General features: G+C 42.5%; 1 protein-coding gene across 11 annotated transcripts in view; it reads right to left on the bottom strand.

Moving 5' to 3' along the window:
- Positions 1 to 20,288, bottom strand: part of LDB2 (LIM domain binding 2) — a 368,516-nt gene that overhangs the window by 220,637 nt on the left and 127,591 nt on the right. For all 11 annotated transcript variants that reach the window (XM_026514479.4, XM_026514477.4, XM_026514480.4 and 8 more), the window contains exon 2: positions 13,326 to 13,428. In XM_026514479.4, the coding sequence (XP_026370264.1) occupies positions 13,326 to 13,428 (103 nt within the window). The remainder of the gene's footprint in view (positions 1 to 13,325; positions 13,429 to 20,288) is intronic.

Here is a 20,288-nt window from a genome sequence, read left to right on the forward strand (position 1 = left end):
ATTCAATGAATTTATTGAACTTTCCGATTATACCTGGCTCTGAGAGATTTCAAAGATGATTCAAAGAACAAATTAAATAATATATGGTCCCTAGAAACCATGTGACTTCTAGACTATATCCACTAAAAAAGGAGAGTAGAATTTTTAACTAGTCACTAAGTAGTCTTGTGTTTTATAAAGAATGGAGAGACTTGAATTTGAATCCTGGCTCTATCACTAACCAACTGGATTCCCTTGAACAAGTCAAAGCCAAGTCAACTTCTCAGTATGTTGCCTATAAATAATCATTATAATAGCTACTTCCTGTTGATAAACGTCCATGTATCGGGGACTGTATAGATATGATTTGCAAATACCATTATATCACTGCTGATGGACATTATGTTCATTTTACAGATGAAAATAGTGAGGCTCACAGGGAAGCCCAGAGACCGTAGGTATAATAATCAAGGGCACATGGTTATTGCAGGACAAGGTTAATGCTTGAAGCCTCTCTGTCTGCAACCTGGGCTGTTTTTCTTTAAAGTGAGATTTTGGTATTATAAAGTCCTCTCTAATCAGATCATCCTGGAAGCACAGCCCGAGTGTGCAATTTGCACAGCACAAGGCAAAGAGAGGGCCCTCCTCCCCTGCACCTCACAAGTGAGCCCCATCTGAGTTCCTGGCACTCCAAACGTGTGCAGGCTGAAACAATGACAGAGACCCAGAGCCCAGGCAGGGAGATTGCATGGATTTAAGAACTCGTTTACTTAGAACGGTGGAAAAGGAAGTCAAGCGTGAACTTCTGAGCTTCAAAGATATTCTCAAGGCCCATTTGGGAATAAGCATAAATCTTCAAATTTATCCAAAGTTTAGCAAATTCACAATGACAAATGTAACAGTTCCTCTAAATTGAAGTTCATCTCTTGGCAGTTTTGAAGGCTTGGAGAAAATGCCAGCAACAAGGACTTGGAAGGAAATAAATCTTTAGAGTCCCTGAAAACATAGATAGTTATTATGGAAGACATATGGAGGATCCCATACTGCGTTGAAAAAGAAAATTTATAAATGTCAGCTTCATAGCAGCGATGCTGGAAGGATTTGAGCAATCTACACTTAACTATGATGAGAAAAATATGCTGGGGGGACGCATTTGCCATTAAGAACTAATTATTCTTAACCTGTGCTGTTTCTGGGAGGAACCAATGAGGAGAGAGAGAAGGCTCCAGAATCCACAGCAAGAAATTAGAATTTCTTTTCACCCAACAGATAACATTTAAAGATTCTCTACTGTTTAAAAAAGTCGCTGAGAAGCAGGATGGTAAGGACCACAACATGGGTGTCGAGGCAGGAGAGTTGAGAGCTGAGTCTTGAGGGGCCTCATTTCTTCATCTCTACAGCACAAATGGTCAATACTACACCTGCTTCCAGGCTCAGAGTGAGGATGGAATGAGACCCTGCCATCCAGTCTTGCTTAGCCAATATTAACCACAGACCTCCTCTCTGTCCCTTATAACAGCAGGCACAGAGGCTATGGAGAAGAGTAAGACACCGTCTTCTCCCTCCATGAGCTTACAGATGGTCCTGATTTATGAAAGAATTTTTATAAACTGCAAAGCATTATCAGAATGCTTGTCATTTTAACTCGTTAACCAATCCAGGAGATTACTGTTGGACACATTGAAAAACACCAACACAAGAATCCACTAAGTACCTGACTCATTTTTTTTTTCAAATTATATCATAGCAAGAATTGCTTATTTTGGACTAAAAATTGGAATCTGTATCTCTTTTTCGACAAAACCACAGCTAACATTAGAAAGTCTTTTTTTTTTTTTATTTCCTTTCCGAAAAGAAAGAAGTAATAAATAGAACTGCAACTCAAAACCAGGGAAAGTAGGGAGAGAAAAGGTATCATATGCATTCCTTGTTTCCCTGGGGATGGGTCATCTTTCCTTCTCTTCCTGAAGGTTCTGAATGCAGATGGTGCCAATTAGACAGTGCCCTGGTTGGCAGCAAAACCCAGAGCGAAGATTGGGAAGAACACAGTGGAAATGCCAACTGTCAAGAGACACAAGGGACCTCAGGAAAGATACTACAAACAACTAATGAGAAATAGACAACTTTGTAGAACTTCTGTAACGAATGTCGATGAGGCAATGCTGAAGACGAGCTGGATTTAATAAATCTTTTAATATTTCCACAGCTGGGCCTGCTTGCACAGGGCTGGTGGACCATTTTCTTAAATAAGGCATGGCGCTGGTCTGACATTAGTTTAACAAGGTAATTATCAAGTGAAAAATAGCCACCGCACTGCTGTGAACCTGAATAATAACTCTCATAATTACTGATTTTTGGGCCCATCTTTAAAAAAAAAATAATAGATCTCTAAGTACTAAAGCATTTTATAGGAAATACATTTGGGTACAGTGTCTAGAAGTATAGAGAACTATTAAGGATATAATTAGCAGTTTATTTACATAATCCATCAAACACCATTTATCATTTCTCTTATGGTTCTATTGAGGAGAAACAAATAAGCACAGGGACATTAAGCTAGTTTATGCAGGCAACTTAGAAAAGTTGATTGTTACTAAATTTTTTAAAGCTTAAATGTTGGACTTTCTAAATACCTCAACTAAAAAGTGAACTGCCAAAGCTGACTTTATCAAATGCTTGTATTCCTTCATACATATGACATAACAAAAATTCCAGAGGAAATCTGATGTGGACCAATGTTCCCTTCAGGTAACGAACTTCAATTTTTGAACGATTTTCAAAGCTTGCCCTAATTCTGAAACACAGACACAAATGGTCGTTCTTACACTGAGAACTATCTGAAGGGGTTGATTTTTACCTGGAATGTGAGAGTAGCACAGAGATACCATGGGCATCTGTGAGGAAACACCCTGACTTGCCTCCTAATTCAAGTCTGGAAGTACTCTTTTGTTGTTTCATTGCTTTCAATGTAACTAACCCATCCCGGCATAGCAAATAATGTATTTTTCAAAGTAAAACACAATCAAATTGTAAATAAGATTATTCAAGAGGCAGGAGGAAGTCAGACATAGGTACTTTTAGAAAAGTTTGTAAAAATCATGTAATGCTCTATTTGCTGTAGATAAGATGGAGAACTTGTCTCACAAAAAGGGAGTAGCTTTATTACCATGTTCCCAAGTGACCTTACTTCCTCCTTCTACAGATCTTCAAAATGATTATGAGTCTCAATTGTTGTCAATATGAAGTCCTCCTGACTTATTGAAAAGCCAAAGACACATGTTGCACCGGGGAAGTTATCATCAAAGAGGAGATTAAAGACAGCTCCAATTAGGAGAGGACTAACTTCATAAAAATAAACAAGTACATCGTGATGGTTGTGTGAAGCTGATTCTCTTGGAATGAATAATAAAAGCAAAATACATGAAGGCACCAAGTTCTAGAAGCGCCTGAATTCAAATACTCCAACATGACTACCTTGATTAAACAACAAATAATGAAACACACCATGATGGGTGATTTCATCATGGAGCCTCTCTTAATGAAATCCACCTGAACATCACTTAGTACAGTTGTAAAGAATGCCGATTTAACCTGACTGCAACAAATGCTTTATTTTACTTCATTTGCATCAGCAAGGTGCATCCACAACCTGAAAATAACAGCACGAGAGTGAAGATTAAGCTATACGTTGACTTGTGGGGACAATGCCTCAAATAACCCCACTAGACAAGATCACAAATCAGAATAATACAAAGGAAACACTGCATATCTCAGCTTAGCACTGGGTTTTCCAAATGTTTTATGTTAAAAATGATGCCAATATTGCATTTGGATATAGAGTCTAAGGATATAGTGGTTCATAACAATATAAAAATATAGCGGAACATGAACAAAAGCAGAGGGCATCTATTGAAAAGATCTGGCTAAGACCTGCAAATCATCAAGTCCTAGAAACAACAGTTCACCAGACCTTTAGCTCCTCCAAGGAGAGAGATTTTGCTCATTCATCTTCTTATTGCCAAGGCACAGAAAGATAACACATGGAAAGTCCTTGAAAAATGTTAAATAGATAAATAGGTGTTTCAACTGAAATTACATCCATTAGATTCATTCAGTAAGATTCATGTACCTAGTTAACCATTGCTGAGGACTACTTATTCTATGAGACTTGATGGCACGATTGGACTTAATAGGAGATTGGCAGATTAACTAAGTGGTGAAATTACCAACCCATGGGCCAAAGCACTACAAGGAAAAAAAAAAATCACTCCTAGTATTGTGGATTGGGTAGATGGGATCTTAATTTGGTGTTTAAAATGTGAGCCTCAAATCCTTGTTCTATTTGTGTATAAATTTCCAAACTGCTCTGTGGCATTTCTGTTATTCCACATTACCAAATGAGTTGCTACAACTTGAGATTGTGGTGGTGGAAACTTATTAAAACAGGGGGACAATCATATGTGCAATGATGTGTCCGTGGTCTAAATAATCAAACCCCCTGAGTTTGTACTATTGACCAGCACTACATCATTCATTCAATCCACAAAAATTTCTGAAAGCCTTAGATTTGCAAGGTGTTGTGGCAAGGTGCTTTCTGTCATGGCTATAGGAAACAAAGAATCTTAAAAGGTTAGAAAGAAATCTTTGCCAGCCTGAGTCTTTTCTCTCTAAAAGTATATTTGATCACTCCCTTCTCAATGCCTCATGGTACTTCTCCTCCCCTACTCTTCCAGTGTTGATGTCACTGCATTAGAGTTCATGTTTATGCGTCTCTGCCTTGTTAAACTGTCAGCTCCTTTAAGGCAGGCAATTAGGCAGTTACCACACTCATGTGCATATGCTGAGCACCTGCACAAATGCTGCTGTAGTCAACTGTGGAATGCTTGCAATGTGGACTTTGGATTTAAATTCACGCAGTCTTCAACCTGCACTCCCACCCTCTGTTGAGGTGTTTCATTCTTTAGGTGGGGCTGGTGAGCACACCTGCTGAACATGAACGGAGGCAAGACCACTGTGAATAACAGGACCAGGTAAGTCTCTTAGAGTTGTTTTTTTTTTTTTCATATGATGGGTCATGCTTCCATCCCATTGTATCTGCTCTGGAATTATCAAGATTTCATATCTGAGAATGAACTGGGTTCCTTCAAGCAGGGCTTCCAGATTTAAGAAAGAAAAACACAGGATGCCTAGTTAATTTCGGATTTTACATAGACGACAGATAACTTTATAGCATAAATATGTCCCAAGCATTGCATTTGTACACTTACATTTTATCTAGCAACCCTATCTTTAAGATGATGAGTAAATTGGAGGTAAAGAGGATTGGGTGAGACATTTCTCGATAGTTTTTTGTTGGGCAGAACATTTATTTTCTTTAGCCCCCAGATAATAAATACCACTAGTACCACCTACCATTGTGATAGTGAAAAAAAAAAAAAGCCACATTTATTCTGTTATGGTGTATTGCCATCTTGGTTTGAGAACCATAGGAAGGGCATAGGAACAGGAATGTATTCCATGAAATCCAGAGTCAGGAAATGCATGTGCCAGGATCCCATAGATATCTTAGTCACCTAGGGTCTCAAAAACAACTATATAATGTCCATTTCCTGGTTAATACCTCATTCAGACCTCCCAACTAAATTCTTAAGGGCAATCAGAGGCCTGATGGGCTCAAGTCTGTGTATTTGACAATGAATTTTAACCCCTGAGAAAAGATCCAACAATCATCCCAGATTTCTTACAAGTTTGACATATAAGGGGAAAATTAGAAGTCACCAAATCTGAAAGATCAATTGTAAATACGATGATAATTATATCTTTAACTTGTATGGCGCTTTAAATTTATTCAAAGCACTTTTCTGTCCATTATCTCATGTGACCATTAGTGTGGTATTTATTAGTAATGAGAGAATGGAATGTCTGCTCAATCTATTGTTACAGCCAATTTGCAACTTTTGATATCATCAATTTGAAACCACAAATGGGAAGACATTCAGTCTCTTTTTTCCCTTTCAGAAGTCTGTCAGCGCATCTATCAGTTGTGAGCTTTCTCTTAAGTCTTTTTTTATAGCTAGCCCTAGATTTTGTATTAATGTCACAAGAATATTTTCTTTTTGAGCTACTTAGTTGATTATGTTAACTTGAGGTAAGAGTTTTAAATAGAATGAAATCAAAAGTAAATGAAAAAATTTGTGATGAACTGTCTTCCTTTCAAAAACTGTCTGCCTCTTTATGACAATGTCTGGCAAATAGCAGAAACTTGTTGAGTTCTGAATGAATGAGTCAAGGAACGAAGTACAGGTGCAAATGAACTTCAAATGAAAGTCTGCTTTCGTCCTAACTTAATTTACTCCAAATCTTGCCAGCCTAATGAAGACTGCCGTTTAAAAGGGTCACACACTAAAATCACAACTTCAGAGGCTAGAGCCATCCAGAAACCATTTAATGCAGCTCCATGCAAAGGAAAGCATTTTTTCAGAGTCATCTGAGACAAAGACATCTATGTCAGTATGCAACAAAAATGCCACAATCATCCAGTAATTAACCATCAAGGCTTACTCTGAGTAGGTGCATTCTTTCCTCTAACATACACTTTCTACTGCAAAGACCATTTCCTCTCGTCTGGTCATCAGTGAACGAAATTTGGAGCCCGCAAGTGCCTAGCACAGTGGCTGGCACTCAGTGGTTCAATAGCAACATGTTCCCGAGCAAAAGAGAGGATGGAAAGCTCACCTTTTTTTTGAACAGGTCATCATTGTAAGAGTTTGGGACTTGTTTGTTCAAATTGCGATCTTCTGTTAATATAAGTTTTTCTCCCAATTCGTCTTTAAATTCTTAAGGTTCCCATGCAGAAGAAGACAGGTCTGATTTGCCCAAATCCCAAGTGCTCCCCGCTATGTGCCAAATGACTGAATGAGTAATAGGAATTATCCTCTATTTTAATTCCACGTATTTATTCATGCAATAAGTATTTTCCATGGGCAGCACCAGGCTAAAGTTACGTGTTATTTAATCTTCTTTAATCTTCACAAGTACCCTCTGATGTTGGCATCGTTATGATCTGAATGCTGCATATGAAGAAACTGAGGTTAAGATAGTTTAAGCAACATGCCTAACGTCCTGTCGCATGCCTACACCACATAGCTATAGTGAAACAAAGACTCCGAATGCAACTGCGGGGACCCAAAGGCCATAATTTTGATCTCTACCTCCATACATTTTTTAAAAATGAGGAGTTTTCTGGGGCGCCTGGGTGGCACAGCGGTTAAGCGTCTGCCTTCGGCTCAGGGTGTGATCCCGGCGATCCGGGATTGAGCCCCACATCGGGCTCTTCCGCTATGAGCCTGCTTCTTCCTCTCCCACTCCCCCTGCTTGTGTTCCCTCTCTCGCTGGCTGTCTCTATCTCTGTCGAATAAATGAATAAAATCTTTTTAAAAAAATGAGGAGTTTTCAGAGAAACAAAGTTACTTTACTGAGGAAGATCCTAAGGACCAACTGGCACTTGTCTCTTGAGAAAGCGTAGGGTCATTAAGCACCAGCGACATGAACTTGTGCCTTTTCAGATCTCGGGTGCAATCTATAGCAGTGTTGTTTGTAGAAAAGACACACGCACAGATTCTAGCCTTGTCAACCCCTTCTCCCCATGTGCTTTTTGCATGTAACTTTTTTAAATGGCCACGTTTGTGCCACAGTAGTTATGAAATGCCGTGTCAAAACACCTATGCATATGTTTATGGAGTGATTTTTCCAGGAATACATTTTTAATGATGGAATATGATATTAGAGAAAGAGAAAGTTGGGGAGAGGGACGGAAGATGCTTGCAGAATTCCTATATAGCAAGCACAATAAAAACACAGCTGGACGAGGTGAACCAATAAAAAGCAAGAGAAAAATAGTAACCAGAGATAGAGAAGCTACTTGAACCTTGTAGAATTTCTCTACCTTAGGGGGACACATCCAAATACACAACACATAAAAACACACATTACAAGACAAAATTGAAGAACTTCGTCAATATTGCAATGCTATCAGAGCTTTCAGGAAAACAAGGATGTGAGGAAGCAAATGTTAAGGAGAAACAGCGAGTATAGAAATGGCTCCACGGAGGGACTGATGTGCAGTTCTTCACAATATCTAATGGGACCAGATGACTGAGGACAACAGAAGAAAATAATGGCATGGGGGACGATAGGTCCTAAAACAATTTCCTTTTTTTGTTGCTGAGTGCAATGTCCCCCTCAGCAACCACAGAGAGAGAAACAACAGTCTTGGGCTAATGTGACTGTGTAAATGTGTAGTCTCGCAAGAAATCTTTAGTCCAGACAGAATATGGAAGGCAAGATGAAATAAGTATATGATTGAAAATTACTGGACCCACCAACCCAAAATTGTAATCAGTAGTTAAAGGATTCATGACAAGGCGCCCAGGTGGCTCAGTCGGTTAATTGTCCAACTCTTGATTTCTGCTCAGGTCATGATCTCAAGCCCCTCATCGTTTCCATGCTCATCAGGGAATCTGCTCGAGACCCCTTCCCCTCTCTCTCTCTCTCTCTCTCTCGGTCTCTGCTCCTCCCCCCTTCATGCTCACTCGTGATCCCTCTCTCCAAAAAAATTAAAATTAAGAAAAAATGTTTTAAAAAGGGATTAATGATAATTTTATCTGAATTGTCCTCAATCTCAATCTGGAGTCAGCAATGCACACAGTAGACCTCAATCAAACAGTAGCTATTTAGGAGCATTTTCAAGGTGCTGGAAACTCTGCTGAGAACCTCATATACATCATCTCAACAAGCCCTCACCTTTCAGATGAGGTGCCTGGCGCTCAGGAGGTGACGCACGCTGAGCCACGCAACTAGTAAAAGACAAAGGCGGGCTGGCGCTCAGGTGTCAGACCCCCAGCCCCTTCCTGAACCCTTCTCCCTGAAAAGCAGGCCAAGGGGCAGTGGCCTGAAACGAGATGGCATTTTAGTAGTTATATCACTTTTTACCCTAATTTCCAAGGCAATGCCAACCTGGACATGGTTTAGTGTTTGGAGTCTTCGGCCCCTCAAAGCACAAAGCCCCACACGTTCTCAACCACCCTTCCTCTGTCTATTCCCCTCCTCCTGAACAGAACCTACGTCCCAGAAAGAACAGTGAGTTTCTGTGGAAAGCCGGGGAGGATGTAGTCTCTTCAATGCTGCATTTCAGTAGAAATGCCCAACAGAGGGTCACGTGACTCAGCTGACCCGCGAGTCTCCGCGCAGCTCCGCACATTGAGCGCACTTGAAAAGCGCGGGCCGAATGGTAAGCTTCTCCCCAGCACAGAAGCGGCAGGAATGCCGAGGCTGTGCCTGGTAATTAATAGTACTCATCAGTGATGCCTACTGTTTGCTTCAAAGGGTCTGAGGCTCTTTGACTGTGTTATCTCATTTCATTTTCATGCCAAGCCAGTGATGGTAGTAGACGAAGAAATGGAAGTTCTGTTTACCAATCAAAGCACAAATAAACATCCAAACGTGTTTGCTACATGGTGCAACCTCCCATCCTCTCCAATGGCGTGAGAACCAGAACTTTCTTCTTGCATCTCTCCCAGCAAGGAGAGATCTCCTGAATGAACTGGGAACCACGTATTTCCTATGGATGAAGAACATGGACAAAATGGACATGGACAGAGCCTGGGTCTCCTGGGGAGTAACCTGTACCATTACCCAAAGGGTGTATGTGATGGCCATGGAGGGAGGGACGGTGTGGGACACCATTCCACTCCCTGCACAAAAAGGAATAGAGAACTAGAAGTACTTGCCTGAGGCTCACAGTGAGTGATCGACCTGAGACGGATCACTTTTGCATAAGACGGGGAAGGCAAACAGCACATCATGCGGGACTTAGCATTATAAAGTAAGCGTACAGAGGGCTCGAGAACCCCATTCCTCAGCCTCCCTTGCCTTCCCTGTCAATGAAGCCTTCGGTAATTATTTGGGACTTATGTTCCTGGAAATGCGTGAATTGACAAATCCATTTCTTTCCCTTTAGCTATGGGATGATGCAGACATGAGATGGGGATAGGGAAGGGGGAGGGCCCTGGCTTTGACTCTGGAGTCAGCCGCCCTGAGGCCCATGACTCACCAGCTGGGGCTCACTGGACCAAGTTTCCATTTTCAGAAAAGACACTTTTCAGCTCCAACAGTCTTTAACTACTCATCTGCCGACAAAAAGGGAATTACCTGTCTCAGCTCTCTTCCCCACTTGAGATTCCATGTCACTCAAGGAGAAAACTACCTCTTGGAACTGCCCACTTTTCCAGCTGCTGAAGAAACACCTTCCTGACACTTCCCCCAGGCAGGCACACACAGCTCAATTTCAGGGCCCGCTAACCTTGTCCACCTGGCACCTCTCGACACCAACCTCACCCCCGGTCTTCCAGGAAGACACCAGCAGTCTCCATCTGGGCCAGTCATATCCCACCTGGGGAGGGAGTTTCACCCCCATCAGGAGAGGAAAGGGCTTGGGGACTGGAGTGGCTGGAGGAACATGATTAATACGGAGGAATTTTCTGAAAGAAAAGCTGTATGCTAGCTCCGAAAGCATAATTATTTCCTGAACTATTATATCGCTGGTTCCCCGCTCTAGCGTAAAATAGATCAGACCATATCCTAGAGCTGATTTGAAAACACCAGCAGAGCACCTCGGATTACGTTCTTCCCACTTTAGAAAGTCTAGTGATTTAGGTCAAGGAATTGTTTTGCCAACATTCTGTTTGGTGTTATAAACTTTTCCCCGAATGTCCATTATTCATTCAATCATTCATTCCACAAATATTTATTGAGCACCTATTATGTACAAGTTCCTGTATTAATCTGAGAATTCAGCAATAAATAATAGAAAGCTCGTGTTCACACGGAGATGACATTCTAATAGGATGGTGACAGACACCAAATACAGAAGCCAACACATATTATAGGATTTACTGTAGCTTAGAGATAAGGTATCTTAGAGCCAGACAGACCCTGTAAACACGGAGAGATGGGGAGAGAGAAGGGAAAAAAAAATTTTTTTTTCCAGTAAGGGCCAAATAAACCCCATCTGGCACATTTCTTGGTACCTAAGATAAATGTAATTTGGGGAAATTCTTTACATACAGAAATGTAAGAGTCACATCTTGTTTTCTTGCTCAGAAATCCAGGGCTGTCAGCTCCCCAGGAGGTCTCGAGCAAGAGCTGCAGCCTCCTGCCCAGCGCGGAGGTGTATTCGCAGCCTGGCACAGACTGTCTGGACCGCGAACGGGTTAAGGTGTCAGCGCCAGAGCTGGGAGCGCGGCATAAACAGTGTGTGTCGGGCGTTCTAGGCATGCTTCCGCTTCCCTGTCTCCCCGTCCTGGGCTGTCAATCACCTGTCACTTGCCCTCACATCAGCAGCGCTGTGCACATCACCGGGCTGTCAGCAAAGCAGCTGATGAGCCTCGGCTCCAAACTGTCAATCATCTTTGTTTCTCTTCTCTGTTCGGGAAATATTTTGGCTCACAGAAACAAAGAAACCTGGACAACAATGGCTTTTATATAGTCAGGCATTTACTCCTGTGCATGGGTATAAGTAAGATGTTAAATGGGTACTGATCATGCCTTACCCTCAAATGGTGTTGGGGTTGGGGTTGGGGGGTGGGCAGAGGGAAGATCGAGACCCTGTTGCATTAGTACAATGTACTTTAAAACTGTAATTCTAGTTCCCTGAGCAGACCCTGATGGATTCACAAACCAAAAAACAAAAACAAAAAACAAAAAAAACAAAGAAATCCACAGGAACATAAAACAATGATAACTTGAAGTTATCTGAGCTTATGCCTCAAAGGAAAATAAGAAGGCTCAGAGGATGGATGACTGCATGGTTTAAAATTATTCACCATTGATCGGGCAGGCTTTTGGGGAGAGAGTAATTGTTGGATTGCAGAGTTCATTTATCTCCCAGGACTTGTGAAACAGCGGCTTCTGCACCCGACTCCCCTACTCTGCAGGGCATGAGGCTGCTCGGGGACACCCGCACATAGGGAAGCAAGTTCACTCTTCGGGACCCCGGTGAGCTGGGCTGGCCAGTGCTTATGACAGGAGTCATTACGCTGAATGCAAAGACACTCTAAAACAGCCCATTGCCTGGCACACCAGCAGCCCCTCTTGCCCAAAATACTTGTTAGAAATGTCCCGCACCCTTAAAAGCCCACACCAAAGAAATCTAAAGAGATACTCCTGGCAATGAGTTCCAATTGGGCAGCAAGTTCAAGTTGTCCCGCTCTCTCCAGTTTGCCACTTGGGCAAAATCACCATGCATGTATTAGCATAATTAATCAGGTCGTCATACAATAGATCTAAAGACTACTAAGTTGTCCAAAGTCCTCTAAAGTTAAAAACAAACAAACAACTCTAGCAGCTTTGAAATACATTTAGCAACAATCAGATCTTTTAATCATGTTTATCATGAGCCCTATTATCTATCAATTGCTCACCGCTCTGGATTGACTGGTTCACACGCACGGGGGTTGGTTCCATGATCATTCTGTGTTTGTGACATTTGGGATGTTTTACCCTCTGACGGATCCTTTCATACGTGCAATGCTGATTTCTGAAAACACATCTCTTTCTGATCTAACCGGACATTAATTGCTTTTGTGCTGATGTTTCTATGCCTCTTGGTCTTACAGCACAACTAGCAAATCTGATCTCTGACAAGTTGGCCGACCCTAATCAGGACAGATCAGCTGCTACCCAAGGTGCCACAGGCAGTAATTTGAGGATCTTTACAGAGTTATCACTCGCTGGAAAGACAAGGAACTATAATTCTGTCAACACTCATCCAAAACTGTATGTTCAGAGCAGCGGTGGCCTCTCCCCCGCCCCCAAGAAAAGATAGCACTTGTCAAATAAATACCTGAGATAATTGATAAGAAGAAACTAAGAGGCTGTGGCTGATACAGTGACTGTGAGAATTTCTTCTTTTTTGCTTTTTTTTAAGGAACCTTCAGAAGCAGAACATCGGGCATAAAGTGTCAGCTGTCAAGGATAAAGGAGGGTCCCAGGGAAGGGGTGGATGGAAACCCCACAATCCAGCTCCCACTTATCATTGGGTGACTTGGTTCATATTTGCCTCACTCGCTAAACAGACAGGTGCCCAAGCATTCTCAGCCTCGAAGGAAAGCTCTCTCAGCGACTCAGGCTGCCACCCGGTGACAAAGCCGTGATGGGAAGCAAGAGCCTTGTCAGGAGTGGAAGAGTTACTGTCAGGCTGTCAGCCCTGCGCTATTCTCCAAAGACCCCTGTGGCTTTCTTACAGGCGCGAAAAGAAGGAATATTAGAAAAATAAACTTCTTTCTTACTGTATCGCTTTGGTCCATCTTCCAAACAAAATGAAAGGGTTAATGTGGCGTCGTCTTCAAAAAACTCGGTGGCAAACGCGTCCCACCAGAGGTTGTCGCTATCCTGCAAAGAGACAGATCATTTATTTAACAGGCAAGAGCAGAAACTACCTCAAAAGAGGAAAAGGAAAGGAAAAGAAAGACAAACGCAGTCAGCACTTGCTTGTTACTCAAGCGTATGTGTGTGAAGGCGGGTGGGCGAGCGGGTGGTCACTCCTCAAATTAACTGCCTCAAAGGGGGACCAAATTCCAATTCAAGAAATGAGTTAATGCAAACTGAATGAAAATCAATTCTCCAGGTCATATTTGGGGAGATTTAATAAATGTACTTTGGAACACAATGTGACATTTTTTAACAAAAAGGTTTTTGCATTTCGTGTAATATACAGTCAACTTCTTTTTGGTCTCTCTTCCTCTTTCCTCTTTTAAGGATTTGATTTTACAAACAGAAACCACCATATCACAACTAGGTTCAGGAGAGTACATTTTTAAAAGGTAATGAATTCAAAAAGGGGTGTGTGTGACTTGTGGCCCTTCCCTATGCAAATGTCCTATGAGACAGGTACTGTCACGTGGGTACGTACAGACAGATGATACACAGCAGTCCACGGTTGCACAAACACCCACCACATGCATATGGATTGTTCTTGAGGATTGTTTTAAGATGATAGGCAATCTTGTTGCCTCGTTATGAACATGATTATTAAAAATACAGCCGTTCAGCAGAAAGCAAACTATCCATGTGGACTCTGTTTGTCTTGGGTCGAGAGTCTCTTGCTCATCCAGAACACTTTGGAACTGGCCCAGTTTAAGGCAGTTAAAATCACTGTTAATCCTTAGGGGGGCCTGGAGGTTCCCATAACAGTGAATCGGGAAGGTTATGCCGAGTGTCATATTCAAAAAGGGGGCATCATACCTGGCCTCGCGCTCTGCATCTTGCCCCATGTACCCCCAAATTCTTAAGCACAGTCTTTTCCCAGGGAATTGCTGGTCAGTGCCAGACTTTAGCAGGAGATGTTCTGCAGCTGCCTGTCAGACGAGGGAGGGGCAGCTCCCCACTCGGTGGCCCCCACTGCCGTGGCCCTGGCGGAGACACTGCAAGCCTCTCTTCTTCCCGTTAAGTTGCTCTGCTTATGACAACATTAAGTTGCTGTCCCTGGCAGACGTCAGGAATGAGAGCCTTCAGTCCTGGCAAGAATAATTAAAGGGCCACCGAAGATTGATGCTGTCTGTTCTCATTTCAGAAAAGCAACAGCTCACGCAAATGAATTTTTTGGTTTCTCTCTTCCTCCCCCCCCCCCCCGCCCCAGCTTCCTCCCAATCACCACACCAAAAGTCAACACTTTTCTTGGTAAAACAGAGTAAATATAAAAGCACCCAGGGGTGATTCATGGCTCCACATACAACTACCTCTCCTTTTTTTCCCAAAAACAAATATTTATTGAGCACTTATTACGTGCAGGTCCTCAGAGCACACAGCTGGCTGAGAGACTGGTCCCTAGCCTCAAAGGGCTCAAAGCCACGTGCAGGGGGCAGCCGAGTGAGCGACTAACAGGCAGCCTCCCTCCAGACCCAAGACCACAGCACGAAGCCTGGGTGTCATGGAAGCTGTCAGAGTTTCTAGAAAAATCAGTGGGCTTGGAAATGGAAGAAGCAGCTGGGGAAAGAAACCCCATTTGAGAGCCTGGGTACACGGGTTTATTTTATTTCAAATTGCTACACAGATGGAAAAAGAATAATAGTTAACATTTATTGAGTACTTACCACATGCCAAGCATTATTCTAAGTGCTTTATGTGTATTTTCCCTCTTACTTCTTACTACCTCCCCATTTCTTGTTTGTTTGTTGTTGGTTTTGGGTGGGGGTTTTTTTGGTTTTTTGTTTCTTGGGGTTTTTGTTTTGTCCTCTCTCTCCTGTATAATTCAATTTTCTTGTGAGCAGGGGCTCTGAGCTATGTCCCAGGCCCCTGAATGGTGTCAAGCCCACGGTCTGACTCAATAGAAGTTGTCAGTGAATGAACGAAGTCGCTCCCATTAGGTATTATCCCTACTTTACAACCTCAGAAACCAAAGCACAGGTGGTAAACGTAACTTGCCGAGTACACCCAGCCGATAAATAGCGGAGCTGGGATTTCGACTCTGACCCCTTGACCTCCAAGCCCCAGCCTCTGCCTGACTCATTTCTCTGGCAGTCCAAGGCAGAGGTTAGGACTTAGAAAGGAGGGAGGGAGAGTGAAAAGGGACTATTTTGTCTCAGATTGGTCTTTTTCTCCAGCTCCCTGCTTCCCGGTACTGCCCTGCTGCCAGGATTCACGCCCAGGAGGGTGCTCAGCATCCCGCCTCGCACCGTGCAGTGCCCCACGTGGTACGACGTCAGTGGCAGAACTCATGCCTACGGGCAACCCTCAGACCCAGGCTTCATCCCAACACCTCGTCTCTCCAGCAATGTGAGCACGGACAATTTATTTTACCTTCCTGAGCCTGTTTCCTTTCTTGCAAGTTGAGGAAAATAATAAGAACACAACACTAATAATTTTCTTGCAGAGTACATGTGACAACGACCACCATACTAATAATTATCTTGCAGGATTAATGTGAGGATTAATAAATTAGTGGGTCTTAACTGCCCAGCAGAATGCCCAGGACACACTGAAGATCAATGAAATGCCCCTTTCCTGCCTCTACCTACTCTCTTTAACATCATTTTTTAAGGAAGGAGGTGTTGCATGCTCTAAAGAACCACATCAAAAATGCACTTTCCAAAGCAGCCCGTTGATAAATCAAGTACATTTCTTCTTATTCCAACTACTTATAATGCATTTACCTGGCAGTGGCACCTGCCTGCAACAGAGTTAAAACTCAGAACAGAGGTATACCGACTCGCTTTCGCCCTAGTGATTGCTCCAAGGCCCCGCGACTCGATCAGATCCTGCACCTGCATTTGCCTGTCATCTAACTCCGGGTTTCTGGCATTCCCACTAGGAAATGGAGCAGTGAAAGCGAAAAGCCCAGGGAGAATCCAGGCTGATCCGAAGGCCCTGGCAGCAAAGGAAGGACTCAGGCTGACGTGAAGAGTACAAGGAGCAGCCATACAGGATCCACAGCACCTAGACACTGGAGGGTCTCCGGGAGCTGAGAAAGGCACAATGATCCAAGAAGGGGACATGCCCTTCGATTCCACCAGCTGCAGTGGAACATAAGATGAGTCAGTGTCTCAGGAAATGTCAGGACAGGTGCCGTGGGAGTAGGTTACATCAGGTAACTCTACGCACAAAAAAAATCAATTGGCTTTGGTTAGAAGGATATTTCAAAACTAAAAATGAAAAATGTAATTATGCCAGACACAGAATAGTTACAAAATATGAATATTTTTTGGGTTGTCTGATTGAATGAATAAATGAATGAAATTCTTTATTGTACTATTTCAGACCCAACTCAAGAAACACTCTACAAAGTTTTCAAGAGACCTTGATTTTGTCAAGGTCAAGGTCAAGAGACTTTGTCTCTTGGCTGATTTTTTTTTTAAGATTTTATTTATTTATTTGACAGAGATAGAGACAGCCAGTGAGAGAGGGAACACAAGCAGGGGGAGTGGGAGAGGAAGAAGCAGGCTCATAGCGGAGGAGCCTGATGTGGGGCTCGATCCCATAACTTGGCTGATATTTCTAAAAGGCACACCAATTTTTTGATGCATTTTTTAATTATAATTGTCAACTGTCCCCCGACACGCATATATAAAGCTTTTGAATTAGTCTTTAGTTATGAGAGGATAGGTGTTTATGTAGGAAAGGGAATAAAAGGAGTAAAGCTCTGACAAAAATTGCTAAATGTCAAGTATAAGCCAGTCTTGTGTTGACTGTGTGTGAAGGAAGCAGATGATGGAAAGAGCACATGTGGGGGGGGGGGGGGGTCCTGGGTTAACAGTAGTACCCAGAACCCAATATTTTCTCAGGGCTGTACATGTGTTGTACCCTCTTATATTCACAACTGTCCAAAGTGCTACCGAGGGGTTGAACAGGCAGCCTTATAGAGAATTGATAGCTTTAACCTCTATGTCACACTGACTTCAATATGTGAATCCTGCCTCTTATTAGCTGGAGAACCTTAGGTGAGTCACCTGACCTCTTTGCATCCATTTGCCCATGTATCAAGTGGGAATAAAAATCCCAGTGCCCTCTGAGGACTCAAAAGTCACCGCCTAGCACATAGTGCCTGTTCAAGAAACAGCAGCTATTATTTTTCATCATTGTTTTATTTGACTCTTAAAATCGTTATAAATAGAGAATCCGAATTTCAGAAACGTTAAACTACTCAGTAAAGATCAGACAGCTAGAAAGTCGTAAATCTAAAGTTCACTTACAAGTCTGCCTAACTCTGGTCCAGTTTTTAACATTGATTTTATTTTTTAGAGCAACGTTAGGTTCACAGAAAAATTAGGAGAGACGACACAGATTTCTGTTGTATCCCCTGCCCCCACACATGCACAGCCTCCCCCACTATCAATACCCCCCACCAGACTGGTTCCTTTGTTTCAACTGATGAACCTACTAGGCCATGATTGTCCGCAAATAATTCTGTTTACAAAGTGATTTTTCACCTTAGGTTGAAGATGAAGGTGGTTCACAAGTGTAGAAGGAACGGCCAGCATTGCCTAGAGGAAATTCTGCCAGAGCAGATCCCTGACTTGGGCGTTTTCAGATTTTATTCCCTTTCCCCCAGCTTCACGTGCTTGCCCTGAAAATCAACTTCTTTATATACATCTTCCTTCCATTTTGCTGCCTACTCTAGTTCCTGAGATCAGTTAGGCAATTTGGTAGAAGACATTTGCATAATAATGAGGCTAGGGGCCCAGGCTGGCTAAAAGGCAGCTACAAATCAGAAACCTCTGACACATCAGCCAGTCCTGAGTGGTAGAAGCTCAGTTCTTAGCTCACAGCCGCCTCCTGAGCTGTGGGCAACGATAACGAATCAGCACCTCCACCATTCAACTTCAGTCATCTAGAATGATAGGAGCCACAGGTGCTCTGCTTGGCCACTTGGGAAGAAGAGCAAGGGGCCAAGGGAATATAAAGAAAAAATGGCCTGGTTAACATTCTGCAGTTGTATCTATAGGCTTGCGCTCCCGCCTCTTGACTGTAAACCTCTCACCTCCATCTTCGGAGAAACAGAAGAACCACACAATTCCCAGTTCTCCTTGCAAAGCAGGCAACAGAGCCAAGGGTAGCAGGTCGACCAGTAGGAGGCTGCATGAGTAACGTTGCCAAGCTGTTTTGGAGCAAGGATTCCAAACAGAAGCTTCACTAAGTCTGAAGTTTGAAGGGGTTGAGGCTCAATCCCCTGAAATCAAACCAACTTGGGAGATTAGCCAAGAAATGCCTTGAGACTGACAGGTAGGTCCAGATGGATGTTTTGGGACTTCCAGGTAAAGGTTATAGTAAGTGACCTCCAAAACAAGCCAAGGGCCCGAGGTCTTCCTCCTAGATGTGTGGAATGCGCGTGCAAGGCAGTTACTAGCAGTTCTAATAGATATGACATTCAGTATCCATGTGGTAAAGACATTCTATCCAGGAAAAAGCCATTCTTACCACACTGAAAAGGGCCCAGCATAGTCAGTTTGCCTGTGTAGCCAAGGGACCTCAGGCAACTTATCTTTCTGAACTAAGGATTCCTGGTTAACCATCGCCTGCTTCCCTGTCTTTGCATATGTTGCTCTTTTGGCCTCAAATGTACAGCACACACCGAGTTACAGTCTTTGCACTCCTTTTTCACTGTCTCCTGTGCTAGGAAACCTTGAAAACTCTACCCCCGTTAGCCCGTGAGTCAAATTATAATTGAATCACTGCCTTATAATCCTCTAGTAAACTGGGAGTACTTAAGGGAGGGACGAGGCGTTAGGCATGGCCCCATCCTCAACAGAGCACCCACATACAGATTGTCCAATAGAGGAGTAGAAGAATGGAATGAGCTGGTGAGAGGCCATACCCCACAAACTGCTCTAGTGCTGTAGGAGTTTTGAGAGTCTGAACTCAGAGGCCAGGGAACCAAGACGGTGTTCAAGCTAAGCTGTCTCTCTGTCTCACTTTCCTTCCATGAGCAGGTGCGTCACCAATGCGCGGGAGAAGTTCACAAGGAGACAGAAATTTCCAAAATGATCTCACACCCACGTTCCATTCTATTGTGCCACTTTTGGGGTATTTTTCTTGTCCTTTTCAGCAAAACGTTGGTTAAATGAATACACTTCACTGACTGTAACTTAAATAAGTGAGGTTTTACTTTATTAATTTTTTAAAATAGGGACTAGAAGATAATGTGAAGACCCATGGGCCCGTTATCCAGAATTAACAATTATGAAAATAAGATCTTATTTTCCTTTTTAAAAGGAATTAAAAATTATAAATAAAAATAAATGTCTTGGGTCCCCATATCTTGCTCTGGTTTTTTCCACCTTTCCCCCAGGCTCCCATAAACAACTGTCTCATGGAATTCATACGGCACTTCCTACCCCATCTTTTATATTTATACACACATATGACTCCATTCAGATATGGTCTTATTTTATGTTTTTAATATTTTATTTAAGTGATAGCATACATTATGTTCCTTTCTTTAAACTTGCTTTTTTTTCCATTCAACATTGCTTTTGGAGACCTATCTATTTTATATATTAGGGCTTCTTCTTCCCTTGTATAAGCTACATAATGTACACTGAATGAATGTAATATATTTTACTTAAGCATTTTGCTACTAATGATCTCTAGACAGTTTCTAATTTTTTGCTATTACAACAATGCTGCGATAAGTATCTTCATAGTGTCCCTTTGTGCACATGTGTAAGAAGTTCTCTGGGGCATATGTCTAACTTGGTTGTACATAGGCATAGGGTATGTCTAAATTTTGGCTGTTACATTAAGAGGTCTCTGTGCTT

Source organism: Ursus arctos, unplaced genomic scaffold, assembly GCF_023065955.2.
Source record: "Ursus arctos isolate Adak ecotype North America unplaced genomic scaffold, UrsArc2.0 scaffold_9, whole genome shotgun sequence".
NCBI lineage: Eukaryota > Metazoa > Chordata > Mammalia > Carnivora > Ursidae > Ursus > Ursus arctos.